The 20,044-nt window shown below is 36.5% G+C and overlaps 1 protein-coding gene across 3 annotated transcripts in view; it reads right to left on the minus strand.

Annotated features, from left to right (window-relative positions):
- The window catches only part of ZNF461 (zinc finger protein 461), a 44,943-nt gene that overhangs the window by 11,353 nt on the left and 13,546 nt on the right, over window positions 1–20,044 (minus strand). For 2 of the 3 annotated variants that reach the window (XM_022586348.3, XM_022586347.3), the window contains exons 2-3: window positions 9,895–10,021; window positions 9,014–9,109 (exon numbers count right to left, since the gene is read on the minus strand). In XM_022586348.3, coding sequence (XP_022442056.1) covers window positions 9,014–9,109; window positions 9,895–10,012 — 214 coding nt within the window. In that variant the 5' untranslated portion in view covers window positions 10,013–10,021. Of the gene's footprint in view, window positions 1–9,013; window positions 9,110–9,894; window positions 10,022–18,722; window positions 18,817–20,044 lie in introns of all 3 variants that reach the window. The other variant, XM_022586345.3, reaches the window with a different exon arrangement.

Raw genomic sequence — 20,044 nt, forward strand, 5'->3', positions numbered from 1 at the left:
TTCTTCCCTCTTCCAGTTCCTGGCAACCACCATTCTACTTTCTGTTTCTATGGATTTGACTACTCTAGATACCTCATATCACTGGAGTCATATGGTATTTGTTGTTGTTTTTCTGAATGTGACTGACTTATTTCACTTAGCATAATGTCCTCAAGGTTCATTCATGTTGCAGCATGTGTCAGGATTACACACACACACACACACACACACACACACACACGACCACCACACCACATTTTGTTTCTCCATTTGTTTGTTGATGAAACCTAGATTGCTTCCACCTTTTGGCTACTGTATGTAATGCTGCTAAGAACATGTGTGTACAAGTATCTGTTTAAGTTTAAGTTGGTAATTCTAGTTATAATTTTTTGAGGAACCACCATACTCTTTTCCCACAGTGGCTGAACCATGTTACACTCCCACCAGCACAAGGGTTTCAGTTTCTCCACTGCCTCACCAATACTTATTATACTTGTTTTTTGACTGTAACCATCCTAATGGGTGTGAGGTGATATTTCACTGTGGTTTGGATTTGCATTTCCCCAGTGGCTAGTGATGTTGAACATAGTTTCATGTGTTTGCTGGTCATTTACATATCTTTTTTGAAGAAATATCTATTCAAGTCCTTTTCTCATTTTTAAAATTGAGTTGGTTTTTTTTTTTGTTTTTGGTAGGAGTTCTTTATATATTCTGGATATTAACCCCTGATCAGATACGTGACTTACAAAATATTTTTTCCTATTCCACAGGTTGCATTTTCACTTTATTGTGTCCTTTGATGTCTATACTTCTAGCTTTTATCTTACCCCTAAGCTCCATATTTATCACCTAATTGCCTAGTTGAAATCTTCATGTAAATATATAATAAGTACCTCAACAATAACATGTCCGAAGAGAACTTTCAAATCCCGTTTTAAATTCATTCATACTCCAGCTTAACCCATCTCAGTAAATGCAACCATCTTTTACCAATAGGTTAAGCCAAAAGCCTAGTTTTTTTCTTCTTACTCAACTTACAGTCTATTAGCAAGCATGGTCAACTTGTTCTTTAATATATATATAATGACATAATCATTTATCAGCACCACTTCTATTACAGTCTAAGCTACCATTGTTATACTACTGCTGTAACTCTCAAATTGGTCTCCTGCTCTCTTTCTTGTTCCACTAAACACATCATATCTTAGTGACAACACATAACTTTTGCTCTCAAATGCCTCTAATAGTTTCCCATCACATTTAGGAAAAAAAGATTCTTATAATGCTCTATAAGGTCCTATATCCCCTGGGCTCTCTCTACCCCTCTTACCAAAACGTGTAGGATGCAACTAAAGCCACATTTAGAGGAAAATCTATGGCCTTAAATGCAAATAGAAAAAATAAATTCTTAAAGTGAATCACCTAAACATTTATTTCAAGAAGTTAGAAGAAGAATAGCAAACCGAGACCTCAAAAAGTAGAATAAAGTAAAAAACAAAGGCAGAATAAATAAAACAGAAACAAATATATAATAGGATTTCTGGCAAGACTGGCCAAGAAAAATAGACTACCTTACAGATTAAATGTTAATTACAAAGAAAAAAAATACAATGGAATAACCTGGCAAACACCACCCAAACCAAGTGATCAAAGGTAACAACACTAATAATGGGACAGAATGACATTATGTGCCTCCGTAAATAATACACTGAGAAAGATAGGTCACCAATGCAATAATCCTACCAAAAATGTATAGCCTGAGTTTAATCTGGAAGAACCTACAAATATACTCTAATTGAAGGACATTCTATAAAAGTGGCCAGTATTCTTCAAAAATACCAGCCATAAAATCCAAAGAAAGGCTGAGGAACTTTTCAGATTAAAGTAAAGAGAAATGTAATGTGAGATCCTGAGTCAAGTGAAAAGGACAATATTTGGAAAATTAGTGGAATATAATACAGACAATAAATGAGATAATAGATTTGGATAAATGTAAAATTTCCTGAATTTATGAAATGTAAGAGAATATCCTTGCTCTTAGGGAAGATAACTATTTAGGGTAAAGAGACTTAAATGAAATAATAAGGAAAATATGGCAAAAATCTAGGTGAACAGCATATGGGAGATTTTTTTAGGTTATTTCGCACCTCTTCCATAAGTTTAAAATTAATCCAAAATAAATTTTTATTTCATAAAAGAGAGAAAAGGTACAAATAACCAATCTTAGGAATGAAAAGGGAAATATCATTACAAACAAATGCATCCCCTTATAGAGTTACATTCTACTGGGATAACATCTAATAAATGATTAGTAAATGAATTAGTAAGTCAGATGGCAAAAAAATGCTATAGAAAAATAAAGAGGAAAAGAGATACAAGGTTATAATGGAAGGTTTGAGATATGTGGCAACAATTTTCCTCCAAAAGGAATGGAGACTAAAGGTATCAGCTTTACCTCCTGAGGGGCTGGAAACTAAAGGTCAGGCACATGGGTAGCCAACAAGGAGCCCCAATACAAATTCTGGACAGTAAGGCTCAGGTGAGTTTCTCTATTTGGCAATATGCCCAAATGCATATTGTTACACACAGTTGATGGGAAAAGTTAGCACTGTCCATGACTCCACTGGGAGAGGACAATGGGTAGCTCCACAGTTGGCACTCTCCTAGGCTCTGCCCTATGTACTTCTTCCTTTGGCTAACTTTAATCTGTATCCTTTTGCTGTAATAAACTGTAACTGTGAGGATGATAGCTTTCAGTGAGTTCTATGAGTCCTTTTAGTGAATTATCAAACATAAGGGTGGTCTCAGAAACCATTGAAATTGCAATTGATGTCAGAAGTAAGGGAAGACTCCTGTAGACAGCTCCCTCTAATTTTCATATGAGACCATAATAAAATCTAATTATAAAAGAAAGACAACAAGAAAATCTCCAAACACCTCCAAATAACACACTTCTAAATAATCTATGGGTGAAATTACAAGTCTCAAAGAAAAAAAATTTTTTGAAGGATTATAAGGACATGTATATCCTTTATATACATGGATATATATATAATTATATATAGATAATCCATCATAATGATAATAAGAACACCACATATAACTTTACACTCATAACTTTGACTTAGAACGTAGAAGAAATATACCAATTCCTTGAAAATCACAAACTACCAAAACTCAGCCGAGATGAAGTAGGTAATCTGAATAGTCCTATAACTATTATAGAAATGGAATTTATAATTTAAAATAGATCCTGAAAAAGAAATATCCAGGTCCAGATGGTTTCACTGGTAAATTTTACCAAACATTCACATCAATTTCTTCCATGAAATGATGAAAAGGGAACACTTCCCAACTTACTTTATGAGGCCATTATTATTCTTATACCAAAAGCAGGCAAAGGCAGCATGCACACGCACATGTGTGCGTGCACGCACACACACACACACACACACACACACACAAAGAGAAAACTACAGGCCAGTATCTCCCATAAACTTAGATGAAAAAATCCTGAATTAAATTTTACCAATCAAATCCAGAAGTGAATAAAAGGAATAATATATCATGACTAAGTGGAATTTTTACAGGTGTGAAAGGCTGATTCTGCATTCAAAAATCAATGTAATCCATCATACCAACAACTAAGAAGAAAAATCACATGATCATATTAATATTCATTAAAAAAAAACTCAGGGCATTAAAAAGAGAGGGGACCTTCCTCAACCTCATAAACATCATATACAAAAAATCTACTGCTAACATAATACTTAATGGCAAAAGACCTTACCCCTGAATGCTTTCCCTCTAAAATTAAGAAAAGAGGCAAGGATGTCCACTATTACCACTCTTATCCAACACAGAACATATTTCTAGCCAACAAAAAGGCAAGAAAAAGAAAGGGCATAGGTTGGAAAAGGAAAAAAAAAAAGACTCTGTTTGCAGATTATATGTTTGTCTACAAGAATGAATCTACAAGGAAAAATTAGTACTAGTTAGTATTAGTACTAACTAGTACTAATAAGTGCATTGAGTAACGTCATAGAATACAAGATTAACATACAAAATTGGCCGAATTTCTGTACACTGACAATGACCAAATAGAAACCAAAATAAAAATGCAATACCATTTACAAATGCTCCAAGATTTAAAAAAAGAAATACTTAGGTAAAAAATTAACAAAACATGTACAGATAATATATGATGAAAATTATAAAATGCTAATAAAAGAAATCAAAGGAAAAAATCTTGGAGAAATGCTGTGTTCATGGATTGGAAGACTCAACAGAGTAAAGATGTTAATTCTCTAATTTCATCTATAGGTTTAACATAATTCCTATTTAAATCTCAGCAAGTTTTTTTGTACATAGAGACAAGCTTATTCTAAAATTTATATGCAAAGAAAAAGCCCCCAAGGATAGCCAAAATTTTTTTGGAAAATAATATAGTGGGAAGAATCACTCTTTCCAATATTAAGGCTTACTATATAACTGCTGTAATCAAAAGTATGGTACTAGCAGAGGAGCGGTTACAAAGATCAATGGTACAGAATATAGATCTCAGAAATGGAGCCACACAAATGTGCTCAACTAATTTCTGATAACGGTGAAAAAGTAACTCAATGGAGGAGGGATAACTTGTTGAAAAAAATAGTGATGGAGAACTAGACATCCATAGGCAAAAAGTTAAACCTTGACCTGAAGTCTCACATCTTCTACAAAAAGGTACTCAAAATGGATTACAGATTTAAATGGAAAATGTAAAACTATAAAAGTTCTAGAAAAAAACATAGAAAATCTTTAGGACCTAGGACTAGGTGGTGTTCTTAGACTTAACACCAAAACCAAACAAAAAAACAACAACAAAACCCCCTAACAATTCATAAGATTTAAAAGATGAATAAAGGCTAGACTTCATCAAAATTAAACTTTTCTCTGCAAAAGACAATGTTAAAAGGATTAAAACACAAATTATAGACTTGGAGAAATTATTTCTTTAAGTCACATATCCAACAAAGGCCTATTTATTGGGTTGGCCAAAAAGTTCCTCCGGTTTTTAAGTAAAAATAAAAGACACAGTTTTCATTTTCATCAAGAACTTTTTTGAACAACGTATTCACCGTTTTGTTCCACTACCTTCTGCCATTTTCAGGCAACTTCCTAATTCCATCTTCCCAAAACTTTTTATCTTTTTGAGCAAAGAACTGTTCCAGGTGCCTTTTACAGTCTTCCAGGGAATTGAAATTTTTTCCATTAAGGGAATTTTGTAAAGACTGAAATCAATGGAAATCCGAAGGTGCAATGTCTGGTGAATAGGGTGGATGAATCAGAACTTCCCAGCCAAGCTGTAACAGTTTTTGCCTGGTCATCAAAGAAACGTGCAGGGCTTCCCTGATGGCGCAGTGGTTGAGAGTCCACCTGCCGATGCAGGGGACACGGGTTTGTGCCCCGGTCTGGGAAGATCCCACATGCCGCGGAGCGGCTGGGCCCGTGAGCCATGGCCGCTGAGCCTGCGCGTCCGGAGCCTGTGCTCTACAATGGGAGAGGCCACAACAGTGAGAGGCCCGCGTACCGCAAAAAAAAAAAAAAAAAAAAGAAACATGCAGTCTTGCGTTATCCTGATGAAAGATTATACGTTTTCTGTTGGCTAATTCCAGACGGTTTTCATTGAGTGATGCTTTCAGTTGGTCTAATTGGGAGCAGCACTTGTTGGAATTAATCGTTTGGTTTTCCGGAAGGAGCTCATAATAGAGGACTCCCTTCCAATCCCACCATATACACAACATCACCTTTTTGGATAAAGACCGGCCTTTGGTGGTTCACTCTGCTTGCCCCATGATCTCTTCCATTCCACATTATTGTACAGTATATATTTTCCATTGCCCGACACAATTTGTTTTAAAAACAGAACGTTTTCATTACGTTTAAGTAGAGAATCGCATGCGGAAATACGGTCAAGAAGGTTTTTTTCGCTATGTGGAACCCAAACATCAAAGTGATTAACATACCAAGCTGGTGCAAATGATTTTCAACGCTTGATTTGGATATTTTGAGCATGTCGGCTATCTCCCATGTGGTGTAACACTGATTGTTCTCAATTAATGTCTCGATTTGATTGCTATCAATTTTAACTGATCTACCCGACTGCGGAGCATCATCCAGTGTGAAATCTCCAGCACGAAACTTCGCAAACCACTTTTGTTACGTTCGATCAGTCACAGCACCTTCTCTATATACTGCACAAAGCTTTTTTTGCATTTCAGTTGTGTTTTAACTTTTCTGGAAATAATAAGGCATAATATGCCGAAAATGTTGCTTCTTTTCTTCCATCTTCAGTATCAAAATAGCTACACAAAATGTCACCAATTTTGATTTTTTAAAAAAATGTACTCTGATATGACAGGTATCACAATACAATCTAACAAAATTGTTTCGAATGAAGTTAAAGAAAACTAAGTGCACTAGAACCATCTTACAGAAAAAACCGAACTGTTTGGCCAACCCAAAAGAATACATAAAGAACTTTGAAAACTCAACAGCAAAAAAACCCAAACAATCAAATCATAAAATGGGCAATAGACATGAACAGACATTCACTGAAGAGGATACACAGATGGCAAATAAACATGATTTTCTATTAAGGAAATTCAAATAAAAACTATAATGAAATATCATTACCCACCTATCAGAATGGTTAAAATGAAAAACTGATAACACCAAGTGCTAACTAGGATTCAGTGAAATGCATCATTCATACACTGCTAGTGTTTGGCAGTTCCTTTCAAAACTAAAAATGAGCTTAACTTACGACCCAGCAATTGCATACTTGAGCTTTATCCCAGACTTATTTTCAAGTACAAACTTTTACATGAATGTAAGGAATATATATATATATATATATATATATTTACATATGTATATATATATGTTCCTTACATTCATGTTATACATATATATATATATAAGAAAAAAGCCAATCTCAAAAGGATACATACTTCAGGATTCCATTTATGTAACTTCATGAAATAACATAGTTATATAGATGTAGAATAGATTAATGGTTACCAAGAGTTAGGAATAAGGGAGAAAGGGATGGGTGTAGCTATAAAGAGATAATAGGAGGGAGTCGTGTGGTGATGGTACTATCTATTTCGATTGTTGGAGTGGTGATACAAGGCTATATGTGATAAAACTACACAGAGCTATACATACGCACAGAAACACACATACAAATAAGTGTGTATATAAGTAGTGAAATCTGAGTAACTTCTATGGATTATACCAATGTCAATTTTTCAGTATGATATTGTACTATAGTTGTGTAAGATGTTAACACTGGGAGAGGCTGGAGGAAGGGTACATGGAACTTCCCTGTACATTTCTTTGCAACCTCCTGTGAATCTATAACTATTTCAAGGTAAAAAACTTTTTAAAAGAAACCACCACACCATACATGCAAAAGGAAAGGCCTAGCCAGGTATCAAAAATTAGTAAAAAGAATAACATCTTACATGAAAGCAAAACATTTAGGAAAGTATATATCATTTTTCCATGTTTCACCTCTGTATTAGTTTCTTAGAGTCAACATAACAGTGTACCACAAACTAGGTGGCTTAAAACAACAGAAATATACTCTTTTCATAGCTCTGGAGTACTATGAGTTACAGACATCATCAAAGACCTCTAATTCAGCGGTCCCCAAACTTCTTGGCACCAGAGACTGATTTTGTGGAAGAAAATTTTTCCCCGGGGGCAGTGGGGGATGGTTCAGGCAGTAATGCAAGCGATGGGGAGCGGCAGATGAAGCTTTGCTCACTCTCCCACTGCTCACCTCCTGCTGTGCAGCCTGGTTCCTAACAGGCCGTGGACCAGTACCGGTCCATCAAAAGATGCAATCAACAGAGCTCAACCCCCACAGCCCAGGGGTTGGGGACCCCTGCTCTAACTTGTGGAATGAACCTGCTCTTAGCCTTCAGGACCCTATACTTTCCTAGGGTCCTACTCCTTCCTTTCTAATCATCCCTCTACCATCTCCATCTCCTCAATGTAGTCATTTGCTTTAATTTTCACAATTTCTAATCAATTAATTTTTCCTAAATATTTTATTAGAAAATATATTCATATGTTCTCGATCCACTACTAGATTAAAAATGTCTTTATAACATTTAAAAAATGTATTCTCATCACCTAGCAAAGCAACTTATATGAATTTTTTTTAAAAATTAATACTCTGGGCTTCCCTGGTGGCACAGTGGTTGAGAGTCTGCCTGCCAATGCAGGGGACACGGGTTCGTGCCCCGGTCCGGGAAGATCCCACACGCCGCAGAGCGGCTGGGCCCGTGAGCCATGGCCGCTGAGCCTGTGCGTCCAGAGCCTGTGCTCTGCAACGGGAGAGGCCACAGCAGTGAGAGGCCTGCGTACCGCAAAAAAAAAAAAAAGAAAATAAAAGAAAATTAATACTCTGTTGATTGCATCTTTTGATGAACAGAAGTTTTTTAAGTTTAATGTACTCCCATTTGTCTATTTTTGCTGTGCCTTGGTATCATAGCCCAGAAATTACTGCCAAATCCAATGTCATGATGTTTTTCCCCTATATTTTCTTCTAGGCGTCTTATAGTTCTGGGTCTTAGATTTAGTTCTTTGATCCACTTTGAGTTAATTTTTGTATATGGCATAAGGAATTTTATTCCTTTGCATGTGGGTATCCAGTTTCCCCAACACCATTTGTTAAGAGTACAGTCCTTTCCCCCATAGAATGGTCTTGGCACTCTTATCTAAAATCATTTTGTCATATATCTGAGGGTTTATTTCTAGACTCTCTATTCTATTCCACTCATCTATATGTCTGTCTTTATGCCAGTACCACATTGTTTGATTACTGTAACACTGCAATAAGTTTTGAATTCAGATTTTCCCTAATTATTCTGTCTAATACAACCTTACATTAACCTTATAACCTTAATATAACCAACATTCTTACCAGATGGCCTACTCCTCACAATAACTTTCTGCTTCCTGATTATAGCTCACTCACCTGGGAACTGGTCTCCTATCACTTCCCTCATAACCATCCAGGGCTCCTTCCCTTGCTCCAATGAGGATATCACAGCTGGCTTAGAAATAGAAAGTCCTGGTTATAAGAAAAGAAATGGAGATGAGGTGGAAATGAAAGTATTCAAATACTGTGTTTCAGAATTTATTTTAAAAAACCTATAGGACAAGATGGTACTCGATAAGGTCTAGAGAAGAAAGAAAAGTGAAATTCTCATATACAGGTAAACTCAGGATCATAAGAAACAAAACAAACAAATAGATGGTAAAACGCTATTTAAGTTATATAACCTTTCACTCCTTATTTTCCTTTGAGAACAAAAGGAATTTCCTGAAATACTTATTCTCAGATACTTTTCCATGTTAAATGTAAAGTTCTTAGAATGTAACTTCCAAATGCAAATTGTTTACATTTGTTGCAGTAAATAGAACAGTGTTCATTTGAGCTGTAAATGTAAATGACATTTCTTGACTCAGTCCCTTACTACACTAATTGGGAAGGCTAAAGGGCTTTGCACCCAGGACCCATGTGCTTAGTTTTATCTACACTAGTGCATCAGCACATTTAGCACAGTGCGAGTGAAACAAAAGACAAAGCCTGGTTTCTTTGACTATGTTATGCTTTAATGGTACAGAATTTCAATTCTGCTCCTTAATTTTCAAGGAAGAAAGTCAATTATAAGAAAGGACCAGAGTAAGATGTGAGGATAGAGAAAATGAAGGTGCAACTCCACTTGGCTGTGCTCATTTCTACACAAAGAGAAAATCCATCTAGTTATTTGAAAGGTAGCCCTAAAATTCATAGTGGAGAAAGCAGAAATTCCAAGAAACAGATTCTGAATTATTAGAGGCAGATAACTTTACCCAGTGAAACCAAGTTGCTATAGTTCTCCAACATCACATCTTTGTACAAATTCCGCTGTGCAGGGTTCAGGCATTCCCATTCCTCCTGAGAGACATCTATAGCCACATCTTTGAACATCACCAACCCCTAAAATGACAAATCACAGTACTGTTTTTGAAATTATAAGAAACATTTTTCAAAAGGAAGAAGCACTGCTAAAAGAAAGCACTGCAGGAAAGGGATGGTACAGTGAGTATATAGGCTAAGGCTGGAAGCTTGTATGGGTCAAAAATAAATTTAGTGAAACTAAAGCAGAGTGCCCACATACTCTTAAACAATTCAATTTCTGCACACACATCCTCTAGCATAGGGTGGAAAACTTCTGTTAATCACTCATCTAGAAATTTAGAAAATAAATAGAGGTTCCCAACTAAGTTAAATAGTTGTAAATTTTTCCAAAATTTCTTATGAAAATCTCCATCTTCAGAAAAAGGACCTGATGATTTTTCTTCCTCATTATGACTAAGCATTTTTACTTTTAATGCAAATTCTTTAGTAAACACCCAGTGCAGACTATATTTTCCAAAGATGGACAGAGCACATCTCCCTTTCATAACCTTGATATGCCCCACTCACTAGCAGGCCAGTAGCAGCTTTCAGCCCTGCAGCAAACCATGTCAGGAACTGATCCCACCCACCAGCATGCCGACACCAGATATGGGACCCTCAGCCCCACAACCACCCACTCCAGAACCTGGCTCCACCCACCAGTAGGCCCCACTGCCAGCAGTCTCGTGATCCAGCTCTGCCAACCAGTGCCCATCAGCCTCTGCATAAGACAGGGCCTGGCAGACAACTGGACCAGGAGCCAGCCACACCAACCAGACTGCCCACAGTAGTCAGCCCACCACAACAGAAGGGCCCACGCAGCCCAAATATGGGGCACCCCTAGACTATATAGCTCTAGTGCCCAGAGGGGAGAGCGCTGCTGGGACATAGAGGACATCTCCTACAAAAGGCCACTTCTCCAAGGTTGGGAAAGGTAACCAATCTATCAGAAACACAGAAATAAAAACAGCCAACTGGGCAAAATGAGGTGACAGAGAAACATCTTCCAAATGAAGGAATAAGATAAAACCCCAGAAGAAGAACTAAGTGAAGTGGAGATAGGCAATCTACCCTATAGAGAGTTCAAGGTAACGATTGTAAAGATGTTCAAAGAATTCAGGAGAAGATTGGATAAACAGTGATAAGCAATAAGTTACATACAAGGGAACTCCCATAAGGCTATTAGCTGACTTTTCAGCAGAAACTCTGCAGTCCAGAAGGGAGTGGCATGATATATTTAAAGTGATGAAAGGAAAAATCCTAACCAAGAGTACTCTACCTGGCAAGGCTTTCATTCAGTTTGATGGAGAGATCAAAATCTTTACAAACAAACAAAAGCTAAAAGACTTCGGCACCACCAAACCAGCTTTACAAAAAATGTTTCTCCAAGTGAAAAAGAAAAGGCCACAGCTAGAAACATGAAAATTACAGAAGGAAAAATCTCATCTGTAAAGGCAAATATACAGTAAAGTAGCAAATTAGCCATGAAGCTAGTAGGAAAGTTAAAAGACCAAAGTAGGAAAATAATCTATATCTGCATTAAGTAGTTAAGGGATATATATGCAAAACAAAAAGATGTAAAATATGATAGAAACAGGAGAAGTTGGGGAGGGTGCAAAACATGCAGAGTTGTTAAAATGCGTTTGAACTTGAGAGATGAGTAACCTAAAATAATGAGAGAAAGAGAGAGAGAGAGACAGATGGAGGAAGAAAAAAAGACTGCTATGTACAGTGTGGGGAATATAGTAGATAACTCTGTAATATTCTTCTATGGTGACATACCATAACTAGACTTATCATGGTGATCATTTTGAAATGTATAAAAATATGAAGTCACTATGTTGTGTAACAGAAGCTAACAGTGTTGTTAGGTCAGTTATACTTCAAAAACAAACAAATTCATAGAGAAAGAGATCAGATTTGCAGTTAACAGAGGCAGGGGGTGGGGAGGGGGATTGGATAAAGGTGGTTAAAAGATACAAACTTCCAGTTATAAGATAAATAAGTACTAGGAATGTAATGTACAACATGATAAATATAATTAACACTGCTAAACGTTATTTATGAAAGCTGTTAAGAGAGTGAATCCTAAGAGTTCCCACAAGAAAAAGAATTTTTTTCTATTTCTTTATTTTTGTATCTACATGAGATGAAGGATTTTACTAACTATTGTGATAATCATTTCATGATGTATGTATGTCAAATCATTATGTTGTACACCTTAAACTTAAACAGTGCTGTATGTAAATTATATCTCAATAAAACTGGAAGAAAAAATGCTGAAAGAAAGCTGTCAGGCTATAATTCTATTTCCAATTAACATCCCTCAAAATGAAGGTGAAATAAAGCTTGGAGTTTTATTTTTGCTGCTGTTGGTTTTTTGTTGTTGTTGTTGTTTTTACGGTATGCGGGCCTCTCACTGTTGTGGCCTCTCCCGTTGCGGAGCACAGGCTCCGGACACGCAGGCTCAGCAGCCATGGCTCATGGGCCTAGCTGCTCCGCGGCATGTGGGATCTTCCCGGACCGGGGCACAAACCCGTGTCCCTTGCATCGGCAGGCGGACTCTCAACCACTGCACCACCAGGGAAGCCCGTTTTGATTTTTTGAGAGTAACAAACCTTGCTACAAAAAATGTGTTGAAGGAAGTTTTTCAAGGTGGAAAAAATTTATACTAAGTAAAAACTTCTATCCACAGAGAAATGAAGAGTGCCAGAAATGATAAATTCGGAGGTAAATAAGAAAGATATTGTTTTCATCTCATAATTTCTTTAAAAGAGAATTGACCATTTAAAGAAAAAAAAAACTGGGAGTTCCCTGGTTGTCTAGTGGTTAGGATTCTGGGCTTTCACTGCCATGGCCCAGGTTCAATCCCTGGTCAGGGAACTGAGATCCTATAAGCTGAGTGGCACACCACACCCCCACAAAAAAAAGCAAGAAAGAAAAAAGAAAAAAAAGCACGTGTAGTTTAAAAGTATTTAGAAATAAAATATATGATAGCAGTAGTAAAAAAGATGGGAAGGGGAAATGGAAATATCCAGTTTTAAGATTTTTGAGTTATGTATGAAGTTGTATAAAATTATTGGAAGATCTAGTCAGATTTTTTTGTTTTTAAAATCACATTAGAAATCTTAGAACAACCCCCAAAACAATAAACAAAACAAAACAAAAATGGTACAGCTAATAATCCTATAATGGAGATAAATGGAATACTAAAATATACAGGATTAGTCCAAGAGAAGGCAGGAAAATAGGAAAAAAAAAAAGGAAGAAAGGATAGATGATAAGATGATAGATTAAAACATAATCATTACATTTAATTTACATGGTCTATCTAGAAGTCAGCAAAATTTTTCTGAATAGGGTCAGGTAGTAAATATTTTAGGCTCTGTGGATCATATATAGTCCCTATAACACATTCTTTTTTCTTATTTATAACCCTTCTGAAATGCAAAACCATTCTTAGGTTGAGGGCCAGAGAAAAACAGATTGTGGGCTGGATTTAGCCAGCATGCCATAGCTTGCTAAACCCTGTGTAGATACTTGAAGGCAGCGACTGTCAGACTGGGTAAAAAAGTAGAACCAAAGTATATGCTGTTATAAGAGATACACTTAAAATAGGTTAAAATAAAAGGATGGGGCTTCCCTGGTGGCACAGTGGTTGAGAGTCCACCTGCCGATGCAGGGGACACGGGTTCATGCCCCGGTCTGGGAGGATCCCACATGCTGTGGAACGGCTGGGCCCATGAGCCATGGGCGCTGGGGCTGTGCGTCCAGAGCCTGTGCTCTGCAATGGAAGAGGCCACAGCAGTGAGAGGCCCGTGTACCGCAAAAAATTAAAATTAAAATTAAAAAAATAAAAGGATGGAAAAAAGATATGCCATGAAGAAACTGGTGAAAGATATGCCATGAAGAAAACGGTAAAAGAAAGTTGAATCAGTTATGTTAATAAAGAGAACAGAATTCAAGACAAAGAATATTACCAAAAGGAACATTTCATGATCAAGGGGTCAATTTGGCAAGAGGATATAGCAATCCTAAATATGTATGCACCTAATAACACAGCTTCAAAATACCATAAAGCAAAAATTGACAGAACTGTAACAGATCCACCATTGTATCTGGAACTTTCAACTGTCCTCTCTCAGTAGTTGATAGACCAAGTGACAAAAAAAAATTAGTAAAGATATAGAAGAGTTGATCACCACTACAAACGTTTGACCTAACTGATAAACACTCTACCCAACAGTATAATACCCTTTTTTTTTAATTGCACATTGAACATTCACCAAATTGTCCACATTTTGGGCCATAAGACAAATCTCAATAAATTTAAAAGGATAGAAATTACAGAGTATGTTCCTCGACCATCACAGAATTAAATTAAAAATGAACTATCAGAAAGATCTGGAAAAGTTCCCAAATATTTGGAAGTTAAAGAGCACTCTTGTAAATAACCCACGGGTGAAAGAAGAAAGGGAATTTTAAGCTAGAAAAATAAGAGAAAATTAAATCTAAAATATACAGAACAAAGGAAAGAATAAATAAGATCAGTAATCAGTGAAACAGCAAGGGCAAACTAGAGAGAAAAACCAGTAAAACTAAAAGCTGGTTCTTTGAAAAGACCAATAAAATTGACAGTCTGCTAGTATACTGATCAAGAAAAGAACACATAAATTATCAATATCAGGAATTTAAAAGTGTGCATTACTGTAGATCTGATAGGCATTAAAATGATAATAAGGGAATATTATGAACAACTTTCTGCCAATAAATTTGACATCTAAGTTGAAATAAACTAATTCCCTGAAAGGCACAAATTACTAAACTAATTCAAGAAAAAAAAAAAACCAAAGCCCTTTATCTATTAAAGAAATTAAAGTCTCCCCATGAAGAAAACTCTAAACTCAGATGGTGTATTAGTTTTCTACTGATGCTGCACATATCACCACAAATGCAGTAGTTTAAAACAACAAATTTATGATCTGTTGGTTAGAAGTCCAACAAGGGTTTTACTAGACTAAATCAAGGTGTTGGCAGGGCTGTGCACCTTTCTGGTAGCTCTAGGAAAGAGTCCATTTCCTCACCTTTTCTAGCTTCTAGAGGTTACTTATGTTCCTTAGCTCATGGCCCACTTCCTCCATCTTCAAAGCCAGTAATGTTGCATTTTTTTAACCGAAGTATGTATATTCCATACTCACATCCTCTTTGGGTTATCTTCAGATAACCCAAGATAATCTCCCCATCTCAAAAGCATTAATTTGGGGGACTTCCCTGGTGACACAGTGGTTAAGAATCCACCTGCCGGATTCAATGCGGGACACAGGTTCAATCCCTGGTCCAGGAAGATCCCACATGCCGCAGAAAAGCTAAGCCCGTGTGCCACAACTACTGAACCTGTGCTCTAGAGCCTGCAAGCCACAACTACTGAGCCCACATGCCACAACTACTGAAGCCTGCGTACCTAGAGCCCGTGCTCTGCAACAAGAGAAGCCACCGCAGTGAGCAGCCCGTGCACCACAATGAAGAGCAGCCACTGCTCGCTTGCTGCAACTAGAGAAAGCCTGCATGCAGCAATGAAGACCCAACACAGCCAAAAATAAATAGATAAATAAATAAATTTATTTTTTTAAAGCATTAATTTAATCATATTTGCAAAGTCTCTTTTGCCACGTAAGGTAACCTATTCAAAGGTTCTAGGATTAGCACGTAGACAGTTTTTTTTTGAGGGGGGCTCATTATTCTGCCTACCACAGATGCTTTTTGCTGGTGAACTCTATCAGACAATTAAGGAATAAATAATACTAATTCTATTAAAAAAAAACTCTTCCAGAAAATAGAGGAGGAGGATGCAAGTCCTGACTTATTTTATAAATAAAGGAGGAATAAAGACATTTTCACATAAAGAAAGCTGAGAGGATTTGTCACTAGAAGATACAAACTACAGGAAATGCTAAGGAAATGTCTTCAAGCCAAAAAGAAATGATATCAAACAGAAATTCAGATCTCAAGAAGAGAGAGCAATTGAAAATGGTGTATATGTGAATAAATAAAATGTATTTGCAAAGAATCAAATACAGTATTTTTTTCAAGAGTCTATTGAATTTCCTTTGTTTCTGTGGATTTTCCCCTTTTCATTTTGTATATTTGTGCTTTCTCCCTTTTCATTCATGATTCAAAGGTTAGTGATTTAACTTATTGGTTTATCTTATTAGTTATAATTTTTTCCTGTTTTGTAACACATGTAATTTTTATCTTTGTAAATCCCTTCCAGATTTCTTTCTACTTATTTTTAACTTACAAATTTTCATTATTTTTTGTTAGAAGCATTTAAATCTATGACTTTTCCCTTAGAGTCCTGCTTTAACTAAATTCCATGGGTTCCAATATGTAGTGCTATCACTGACATGAGAAATTTTTCACTTTTTAGATTATATTTCTTCTTTGATTCAGCAGTTACTAAGACAGATTTTATAAACTGCTGGTAAGAATAACAATTTTTCTGATTCTGTAATTAAATTCTAGTTGTATTTCACTGTGTTCCGAGAATATTGTCTACCATTTGTACTTTTTGGGCTTTACTACAGCCTAATATTTTGTCATTTTCTCCTGAATGGTCCATGGATACTTAAAAAATGCATATTCACTACTATTAGCATTTCATGTATATCAATAAGATAGATTTGATGGAGTATGTGATTTAGTACTTCAATATCCTTAACTAAATTTTGTCCACTTGTCTTGACTTTGACTAAGACGGTTAACTAATATCCCCTACTGCTGGCAAGTATCTATTTCTTCTTCTATCTGCTTTTCTATTTGTTTTTGGAAAGTTGCTGCTGTAATATTTTATATGTAGGTAATTCATAACTATTTTAGCTTCACTTTGAAATTTACACTTTAGAATTATGTAGTGTCCTTCTTTGCCATGTTTTTTTAAAAAAATATATTTATTTTCAACTGTGTCAGGTCTTAGTTGCAGTACGTGGGATCTTTCCTTGCAGTGCATGGGCTCCAGAGTGCATGGGCTCTGTAGTTGTGGTGTGCAGGCTCCAGAGAGCATGGGCTCTGTAGTTGCAGCACACGGGCTCTCTAGTTGTGGCATGGGCTTAGTTGCCCTACAGCATGTGGGATCTTAGTTCCCCAACCAGGGATGGAACGCGCATCCCCTGCATTGGAAGGCGGATTCTTAACCACTGGACCACCAGGGAAGTCCCTCTTTGCCATGTTTAATGGTGTGATGTGGCCTAAAGTTTAGTATGTTTTCCTTTAGTTTTCATTTGCCTTGTATAATTTGTCCATCCTTTTATTAAACTTTCTGAATCACCGAATCACTTAAGCATCTGATGCAGAGAGTTGAATTTTTCTTTGTGACTCAATCTGAAAGACTTTTTCTCTAATAGGTATGTTAAAACTCATATCCAGGGACTTCCCTGGTGGTGCAGTGGTTAAGAATCCGCCTGCCAATGAAGGGGACATGGGTTCGAGCCCTGGTCTGGGAAGATCCCACATGCCATGGAGCAACTAAGCCCATGAGCCACAACTACTGAGCCTGCACTCTAGAGCCCATGAGCCACAACTGCTGAGCTCACGTGCCACAACTACTGAAGCCCACGTGCCTAGAGCCCATGTTCCACAACAAGAGAAGCCACCGCAGTGAGAAGCCCGTGCACTGCAATGAAGAGTAGCGCCACTTGCTGCAACTAGAGAAAGCCTGAGTGCAGCAACAAAGACCCAATGCACCCCAAAATTAAAATTAAAACAAAACAAAGAGAACTCATATACAGTTATTGATTGATAAGACATATATTTGCTCTTTCGTCTTAGTTTTACCATACAATTATTTTGTTCACTACATATACACAGTCATTCCTTGGTATCCACAGGGGATTAGTTCCAGGACCCCCGCAGATACCAAAAGCTGCAGATGCTCAAGTCCCATGTAAAATGGCATAGTATTTGCATATAACCTACACACATCCTCTCACATGCTTTAACTCATCTCTTGATTACTTATAATACCTAATATAATGTAAATGCTATGTAAATAGTTGCTTGCATGGAGCAAATTCAAGTTTTGCTTTATGGAACTTTCTGGAATTTTTTTTCCTGAAGATTTTCAATCTACAGTTGGTTGAATCCATAGATGTGGGACCCACAGATATGGAGAGTTGACCATATATATATATATATATATATATATAATGTATATACATACATACATATGCACATATATATGTGTGTCTTAAGTCTTGTACTATATAAGCTGATTATTTACTTTCTGTCTCTTTCATTACAAGTCAGGTTCCACAAGGAATGATTTGTATGTGTCTGATTTTTACCCCCCACTGATTTATTCCTAGTTACTTAAAAGAATGCCTATCACATAGTAAGTATTCAATAAATATTTGTTAAATCAGTTCATCAAACCAAAGTTCTGACAAGAGGAACATCAATATTTCCCTCAAAAGGATACTATTTCTGTTCTTTCCTTATTCTGGCAGAAGACTCAGCATATGGGAAATAAGTTATGATTTACTGAATAAGTATATAAACTGGTTAGAGAGATGAGCAAAAAAGGAAGATCCTATATTTTTGGCACAATCACTTACTCACTCACTGGCAAGCTACTGTGTGATATTCAGTTAGGTAACAATATCAGGATGAAGAATGAAAATATTCACATGACCTATAGGAAAAAAAGAGGACTACTTCAATGAGGAACAAGAAAACAACAACTTACATGGGCCATGGCTTTTTTTTTAGAATTCAATGTATTTATTAGTTGTCTTCTTAGTTCCACTTTAGAAGAAATTCACAGTCCAAAGAAAGTGTTGCTGAATGAGAGGGGTTTAAAAATAAACAAAAACAAACATGAGATGATCTTGCCTCTGAGCTCCCAATGTGCTAACTTAGAATGACATTTCCCCCACTTCACATCTCCTACTCCCAGACCCCATACACACATACATAAAAGATCAGAGAAAAGATGAACAAATCCCAACCTTACTCAAAGCAAGGAGGGAATCCAGCTATGGATTCAAGAAAGACTGGGCCCAGGCTCTTTAGCAGGAGAGATCTAGAGAGGAAAACCAGTGTCCCAACACTATGATAAAATCGACCCAACTGGCCTGCTCAGACCTACCCTGACCAGATTCTCACTGAATTAAGAGGAAAAAGAAAAGGAAATGGACCTTATGAAAAGGTCAGGGAAAGAGAAAATGACTCAAAAGATGTAACAGATCTTTGGTTATATCTAACATTCTTGTGTAACAGGAACTTCAAAAATAGACACTAAAGCAACACTGAAAAGAAGAAATAGAACAAAGATGTCCGGAGCAAAATAAATACTTGAGTCTTTAGTCTGAAGTACCGGTGAGAATTTAAAAAACCACATCCTGGAAAATCTTCTGAAGTTTATCCCTAAATACAGGCAAAAAAGACCTAAATATCTTTTAATAAGGAATTACAAAACAATATATATTGTGATCTAATCTTTGGGGAAAAAATACTCATGAACATAAGCATATATGTATGTACATAGAGGGTGAAAGCATTTGCAATAAAATGTTCAGAGTGGGTGAAGAATTATAGATAACTTTTACTTTAAATGAAGTAATATAACAAAGGAATTTTGAAGGTTAATGTGAAAATTTCAGGTAAGATGCAGCACCTAATCATCTTAGACACTGTTTTTGGATGTGCAACAGTGCCATTCTTTCCTCCAATTCGAGGTGTTTCTAAGGGAAATGGCAGAAGTAGTGAGGTAGAGAAAAATTATGAGATACTAGGCTTTTCTGGAAGCTCAAATTTTGTGTGACTTTGAGTGTGATGTGGAGTAGATGTTGTCTGTGACCATGAAGACTATGTTTCTCTAATTCTTGGTGATGTGTGTGAGCTCTTCAGATAACTGTTGAGGACACCGACTAAGTGGGCATACGGTTAGTTGTTTGTTCTTGTTTCCTTTTTTTTTTTTTTTTTTACTATATAAGTCACTTTGAGGTTGTGTGATGATGATAAATACGGGGGGGGATGGTGGGATTATGTGGCTTTGGCTTTATGACG

Source organism: Delphinapterus leucas, chromosome 20 (assembly GCF_059928025.1).
Source record: "Delphinapterus leucas isolate spDelLeu-1000000601 "Yukka" chromosome 20, BTC_Dleu_Yukka2, whole genome shotgun sequence".
NCBI classification, from domain to species: domain Eukaryota; kingdom Metazoa; phylum Chordata; class Mammalia; order Artiodactyla; family Monodontidae; genus Delphinapterus; species Delphinapterus leucas.